The sequence below is a fragment of the Lactuca sativa genome, chromosome 5 (assembly GCF_002870075.4).
Source record: "Lactuca sativa cultivar Salinas chromosome 5, Lsat_Salinas_v11, whole genome shotgun sequence".
In the NCBI taxonomy this organism is placed as follows: domain Eukaryota; kingdom Viridiplantae; phylum Streptophyta; class Magnoliopsida; order Asterales; family Asteraceae; genus Lactuca; species Lactuca sativa.
The window spans coordinates 223,044,449-223,052,739 of NC_056627.2; the positions used below are offsets into that span (position 1 = coordinate 223,044,449).

The window sequence follows — 8,291 nt, forward strand, 5'->3', positions numbered from 1 at the left end:
GGTTATCTAATGGGTGTATGATGTTGGTTGAAGTAATAAAAAAAATATCACACAAAGTTTCAATTATCTCTTGCACTAGATGCCATTTGTCAACATAATAAAAAATGCTACTTGTCCTCGGAAGAATACACATTCAGAATACCATTAGTGACAGGTACCTTATCTACCTTGTTGCTCATTCTTCTTAAAATACCAAATTACCCTCTTAATTTATAAGTGAAAAGCTAAAAGGGGTTTTCTGGAAGCTCTTAAGGAGTTGATATCTTACAATAACCCTATGGTTGTAGCAAATGTTGTTGCAGCTCTTGCAGAAATTCAAGATAACAACATTAAACCCATCTTTGATATTACCACCAGTACACTTACAAAACTTCTTACTGCTCTCAATTAATGCACTAAGTGAGTGTGATTCTTGAATAATGTACTTATCTTTTACTAAAATCTGCTATGAAATATATATGTTATCCTAATATGCTATCTGTTACAGTTTTTTGTTCTAAAATGTTGTTATATTTATAGGTGGGGTCAAGTCTTCATATTAGATGCTCTTTCCAAATACAAGGAAACTGATGCTTGTGAAGCTGAAAATATAGTAGAGAGAGTCACTCCAAGACTGCAACAAGCAAAATTGTGTTGTAGTTCTTTCAGCTGTTAAGGTGGATTTGATTACTTGTTGTTTCAAAATAAATTACTTTTCATGAAGCATAGGGACAGTATTGTAATTTACTCTTTTCCTCTTGTATTTGTAATATATCCATGTTATGATTTCTCTACTTTTGAACATGTTTTGTTATATAAGTATTTTATTTTGCATTATGAGACTTTAAATGTGTTATTTAATTTTAAAACTACTAAATTTATCAAAAATATATATTTTTAATACATTTAAAATTATGACACGCAAAAATGTGTGTCATCTGTCTGTATGAAAGGGTCTTTAACGATACGCAATGTGAGTCGTAAACGCGCATCGTAAATTTACGACACGCAAATGTGTGTCATCTTCTTTATGACAGAGCCTTCCTTGACACGCATTGCGTGTCGTCAGCGAGCGTCGTAAATAGACGACGCGCAAAAGCGTGCCGTCTCTCGTTATAACAGGGCCTTCCTTGACACGCATTTGCGCGTCATCTGAGCCTTTTATGACACGCAAAGCGCGTCGTAAAAGGTTGTTTTCTAGTAGTGCCACTAGTTTAGTTACTGTAAGGCTTGTAATAGTTCTTTATGCTTACGTTTCTATATTGACGATGACATCCCCACGTTTTAATATAAATAAATTACATTTATTTGGAAATGCTTTAATAATATCATTATCATGTTTTTGGGAACAAATTCTACAATATTATTCTTCAAAAACGATACTATGATTTTGAATAAGTATAAACAAATCGGTTTTTTCTGGCAGTGAAATTGGGGATGTCACATCAACCGGATCATTGGAAGTACCAGATGGAATATTAAAACTATTCACTAGATCACTAGAATTATTTTCATTATCATTTTGATTTCTAGCAAAAAATTTATTCAAAGACCCTCTTAATTGATTAACCATTACTTGTTCTTTTCTTTTTTGTTTTTTATTTTGAGCATCCGATGTTTGTTTTTAGAGAAACATATTTAAAACTCAACAAATCTAGTTATAAAAGCTAAGAAAATAAACATACAACCTGAACAATATTTTTTTTTTATTTCCACTTTCAAGATGTGAAGATATCTGAAGAATGAATTTAAGAATCTGAATATTAATAATTTTTTTAATACTGTTGTCTAATAAAAACAATAAAATAAATTTATAAATTTCTAGAAACAAGAACACAAAGTAATAGATTTTCAGAAAACTCATATATTCAGATTTCAATATAAACAGAAATAAGAAGTTCAATCAATCAAACTCTTGATTCACGTCACATTCACATCACAGAAACAAGAAACAAAAAAGTTTTGGAAGGTTGATGGCAACATATTTTGATTAAAAAAGAAAGTAAAATCAAAATAAGAAGAACAAAAGTAGAGAACTAACCCAAATATGCAAATCACTTGAAGAGAATAAGAATAAATCATTCATTCTTTCGTTATCCAACTCCAAATATTCAAAATAAATCAGATATCATATATGCCTCCAAATACTATCATTCAGATCATAGAAACAAATCACTTAATCAGAAACAATGAAGAAAACCGAAAATCAGATTCAAAATTAGAAACAAAAAGAAAAAAAATCAAAATTAGAAACAAACTAAGTAAAAACGAACTTTCCCAATGACCCAAATCAGTTGAACTGTTGAAGAGAAACCAGAAATCAGGAAAAATACAAATCCAACAGGTCCTTAGAGCTTTACTCATTTCTTTCGTTTTCCTCTTGCTTCAGGCACAAAAAAATACAACCCAATCAAGCAGAGTGAGTGTTGAATCACAACTCAGAATGAAAGATTGAAAAAAATGAACTTGATGGATTGAACTATTAAATATAGTAGCCAAAAGGTTTAGAGAATTAGAGAGATTTAGAATGAGAAGTTAAGAGTAATGAATAGAAATCAAACTATAAGGAGATGAGATAGTTCAGGTTGCGATTACCGTATTGACAACATCAAGTTTATAAGCACAAGAGGACGTTTTGTTTTTTCATGACCATTTGAATGCTTGAATACACAATCGATGCGATTGGATGGTTGTTTGGTGTCTGTCGTTCCCTGTTTCCTTACATCCGAAGAGATCAGATCACAAAATGGGCTAATAATTTTGGGCCACTGTTATATACACTATAGACATGTTCTAATTATTTTATGTTGTAAATTTTGTTACCCTGGGTCTAAGCCCAAATCACACATATATTGGGGCGGCCATATATATATATATATATATATATATATATATATATATATATATATATATATATATATATATATATATATATATATATATCATTGTCATTGTAGGCCAATGATGTTTAGTATATTGGTTTAAAAGGTCACTCATGAATTTTTTTTTTTTTGCGTTTTAAAGGTACGTACTTGTGTTTTACCGGGTTAAAAGGTCATTATGGAAAATATGAAGGGGTGACCCGGTGAACCTTATATATATATATATATATATATATATATATATATATATATATATATATATATATATATATATATATATGACCTATTGTCACTGTAGCCCAATGATATTTAGTATATTTGTCTAAAAAGGTCCCTCATATATTTTTTTTTGCGTTTTAAAGGTACGTATTTGTGTTTTACCGGTTTAAAAGGTCATTATGGAAAATGTGAAGGGGTCACCCGATGAACCCCTTCCAAATCATAAGGTCACATATGCCACGTAATGCCACCTAGATTAAAAAAAGCTACCTCAATTGCCACGTAGGTGTAATTAAGTCACCTACTAAAATGCTTGAATAACACTCAACATACGATACTAGAAAAGTTACTATACTCCCACTAGCTTTGACATTCACATATGACTCATCCTCACTTCTAAAAAAACGAAATTGTTTGACTTTCTCGTGGAAGCAAAGATTCCAGTTATGAGATGCTTGTTTCAATCCATATATGGATTTCTCAAGTTTACACACTCTATTGGGAAACTTTGTATCAACAAAAACCTCTGCCTGACTCATGTAAACATCTTCAGCCAACTTCCCATTCAGGAAAGCAGTTTTGACATCCATCTGCCAAATTTCCTAATCATGAAAAGCAGTTGTGGCAAGGGATAGTTTCGTTTTTATTACTTCTTTTCATAGTTTATTTTTAGTTAAAATCATCTCATTTTAGTTAATCTTCATGCATATTTTCTCTTTTTGTTATTTTTCTCCTTTACCGGGTGCTTTCCGGTCTTTTGAGCTTATTTGCAGGATTTATCGAAGACTTTTTATTATTGAAGGCGTGCAAGGAATGTGGGATAGCTGGAGGCTTAAAATTTGTTCATGGACTTGAAGTGGTGCAATTGGGCTTGGTTTCAACATAAACAAGAAAGCGTGTCAGACTTAAGTTTTGGGTGGGACGACGAGAATTCGAGCTATAGAAGATTAAGGTAGCATTGGGCCATCATTGGAGGCTTTGGAATAGCATAATTGGGCTACCAAGAATTATGCATGTGGGTTGGAGCATAAATTAGAAGATTGGGCTGGATTGCATTTTTAATGGGCCAATGCATGCATTCAGCGTGACCCACGCGGTCCGCGTGAATGATGGTGATGTGAACCCGGGTTTTGACTTGTTCACTCTATTTGTGGAAGGTTGGTGGGTGGCTTTTGGCAACTTTTTAACTCCGGAAATGAGCCACTTTTACTGGAGCTTTGAAGCCTTTTTGCAATATGAACACTTTGAAGAAAAACTCCATTTTGCTCTAAGAAGGTTTTGGAAGAATTGGATGATTTAGAGGATTGGTGTAATTTCTTTCCATCTTGCAACTAGAACAATGTTTGGTACCACTAAAGTACCTTGTATTTCTTTTATTTTGGCCATGCTTTGCAAAATTCTCATTTTGTTGATTAGGGTTTAACCCATGGATGATTAGTTGCTTTAAAGTCTTATTATTATCTTGTGTTTGAAGTTTATGGAAAAAAATTTCTAGCTAAACATCTTGTTATGTTGGTTTATCTTTGATCATGAGCTTAGATGAATAAATATTTATTTTTGTTGACTAATTTCTTGGTTAAGTAATGGAAAATTAGTAAGCAATAAATGGTTTATATGTTTGTTTTCATTTCATTTAGACCATGGGAATATTTCCTCCATAATGATAATGTAATCATTTGATTATCTTTTGGACTTGGTAACTCTTAGAACCTAAAGCTAATTGATTTTCACAAGATTATATGCTTCATTGATTTTGTGACTTTAATTAAGGGAATGTGTTAGAGCTCCTCCAACCATTTTAATATCTAAGAAGAGTTGAGGTAATTTGTGCTTATGAATTGCTATAGCCAAGTTAAACCAATTCACAAGTGTTGTTTCTTTTAGCCTAATGATAATTCAACTATGTCATCCATGTGGTGTATCCCAAAATCAACCAATTTCACTTCATTGAATTTAATCAAATCTTTTACTTGTTTACTTGTCATATTTATATTTTTGCTAGTTTTAATTTTTTCAAACAATCAAAAAGACCAAACCCCCCATTTTTAATTTATTGTCATTTACAAGTATTTTTACAAAGAGATTTTTCATAGAGTTATAAAATTGAGACAATCTCCGTGGATTTGATCCCTTTACCACTATACACTATTTTAGTTTGTAATATTTAGGGTTATAATTTTGTTGGCTTCGACAACCACCAAATTTTGGCGCCGTTACCAAGGATTGGTTTATTTTTATTTAGTTTGTTTCTCTATGCCCAGATCTCAACGTACAGGTTACTTGATTTATAACCCGGAAATTAAAAAAGAAGCAAGGCATTTGGCGAAGGAAAAAAGAATAGAACGTGGTCAAACTTCCAATCCTCACGGGGATCTGGAGGTTGAAGCCACTTCATCAAGTGACACGGAACCCGATTCTAGTACCGATTCCCGAAACACCACCTCTACAACAAGATCCACCCATTATTGAACCAGTTGCAATGGCGGACGGAGGAGAAGCTCCCGAAAGAACTTTGAGGCAAATGATGGAAACCAATGTCACACAAACTCTAACCGGTATTAATTACCCGGTTTTGGAAGGAAGCTCGGAGTTGAAGTCAAGTTTAGTCCATCACCTCCCAACTTTTCATGGATTAGAGAATGAAAACCCTCATAAGCACTTGAAGATGTTCCACATTATTTGCACTAGTATGAAGCCACAAGGGTCAACCGATGACCAAATTAAGCTAAGGGCATTCCCCTTTTCATTGGCCGATAGAGCAAGAATTGGTTATTCTATCTTCCCCCGGGGTCAATCAACTCATGGACCGACATGGAAAGAGTTTTTCTTGATAAGTTCTATCCCGCTTCAAGAGTCTCAAGTCTTAGAAATGAGATGTATGGAATCCGCCAAGGTCAAAATGATACTTTTCATGATTATTAGGAGAGGTTCAACAACTTGTGCTATAGTTTCCCACAACACCAAATTCCGGAACAACTCTTCATTCAACAATTCTATGAGGGATTGTTGCCAATGGAGAGAAGACTAGTTGATGCCTCAAGTGGTGGTGATGTCCTTAGCAAAACTCCACAACAAACAACATTTTGGCCCTCGCCAAGATATGAAAAGAGAAACTCAACAAAAAGTCAATGAAGTAGGAACATCAAACCTACAGTCTCAAATCAAAGATCTAACCTCTGTTGTCCAAAAGCTAGCCATGGGACAAATTCCAACAGTGATGGTTTGTGGAATATATGCAACAATGGGACATCCTGCGGATATGTGTCCCCTTCTTCAAGAAGATTCGGAACATGTAAATGCCATGGGAGAATTCCAAAACTACCACAACCAACCATCTGGTCACCAAAATGCTTACAATTCAAGTTGGAAGCCAAATCCCAACATGAGCTACAACCCAAGACCATTGCCTCAAAATACATTGGTTAGACCTTCCTATCCACCACCACAACCTCATTACCAACATCCACAACCACACTATCAACCCAAACCACACCCTATACATCATCACCAACAACCTCCTCAATCCCAACCAAGTAGCTCCGGAATGTCCCTTGAAGACATTGTCAAATCCTTAGCCACTAGTACCCAACAATTCCAAAAAGAGACAAGGACTAGTATCTCCAACCTTGAAGCACAAATTAGAGATATAGTTACATCCATAAGCAAGTTGGAGTCCCCTGGTAAACTCCCTTCTCAAACCAAAAAGCACCCAAATGTCAATGTGGCAAACAAACCGGAGAATGTAGTTCAAAGAAGAAGCCAAGGGATGAAGAGGAAGAAATAGTAGTAATTCCCATTGAGGATCCTATAGCCAAGAATGATGCACAAGCCGGAGCCCCAAAGAAGACCACCCATCTAGTGACACCAATAGTCACTCAACCGCCATTCCCCTCCCGACTTGCAACTTCGAAAAAGAACATGGAGGAGAAAGAGTTTTTGGACACCTTTCGAAAGGTGGAAGTAAACATCCATCTACTTGATGCAATCAAGCAAATCCCTAGATATGCAAAGTTTTTGAAAGAACTTTGTACCAACAATAGGAAGTTGAAGGGAAATGAGAAAATCTCTATGAATGAAAATGCATCTGTGGTTTACAAAGGAAACTTCCACCCAAGTGCAAAGATCTGGGAATGTTTACGGTTCCTTGCAAAATAGGAGATGTCACTTTTAGTAGTACCATGCTTGACCTTGGTGCTTCTATTAATGTCATGCCCTATTCGGTATATGAATCATTGAACGTTGGTCCTTTAAGTGAAACCGGTGTCATAATCTCTCTTGCGGATAAATCAAGGTTCTTTCCTAGAGGTGTTTTGGAAGATGTCCTAGTGCAAGTGAACCGATTGGTCTTCCCGGCGGATTTCTATGTGATTGATCTAGATGAACGACTGTCCTCAAAGTCGGGTATAATTTTACTTGGGAGACCATTCTTGAAGACGGCTAGAACAAAGATTGATATTTATGCGGGAAGCTTAACAATGAAGCTTGATGGTGAAACAATAAGTTTTAACATTTATGATGCTATGAGATATCCTAGTGATGTTTCATCCTTGTGCTTTATTGATGTTGTCGAACCATTAACCCAAGAGTTGTTCGAGTTGTCTAATGTTGACATGTTGGAGATGATTTTGAGCAAAGGATTTGGTTATGGTAAATTAGCCAAGAAGTTAAAGCTCTACTCATTAGATCTGGAAGTTGAAAGATTGGTCAACAATTTAGAGATCAAGAAAACCACTCAATTTAGTGTGAAGCAAATTGCATTACCTCAAACTCACACAAGATTTTCTCCCTCCCTTGTTCAACCACTGGAGTTGGAATTAAAAGTCCTTCCTCAACACTTGAAGTATGCGTACTTGAGAAACAACGAGACTCTTCCGGTCATCATTTCAACTTACTTAACCGAGTGTGAAGAAGAGCAACTCCTCAAAGTGTTGAAGGAACATAAAGAAGCAATGGGTTGAACGATTGCGGATATCAAAGGAATGAGCCCCTCCACTTGTATGCACAAGATCTTGATGGAGGATGAATGCAAGCCGAGTCGATATGCGCAAAGAAGGTTGAATCTGCTAATGATGGAAGTGGTCAAGAAAGAGATTTTGAAGCTCATAGATGCGGTAATGATCTATCCAATCTCGGATAGCAAATGGGTGAGCTCGGTGCAAGTGGTGCCGAAGAAGACGGGGATCATGATGGTCGAGAACAAAAAAGGTATGA

General features: G+C 35.2%; 1 protein-coding gene across 1 annotated transcript; it reads left to right on the top strand.

Annotated features, from left to right (window-relative positions):
• Positions 1-7,258: 7,258 nt before the first annotated feature.
• Positions 7,259-8,038, top strand: LOC111878159 (uncharacterized). The gene has a single exon (XM_023874669.1). The coding sequence runs from the start codon at positions 7,259-7,261 to the stop codon at positions 8,036-8,038; it is 780 nt and encodes a 259-aa protein (XP_023730437.1).
• The last annotated feature ends 253 nt before the right edge of the window (positions 8,039-8,291 follow it).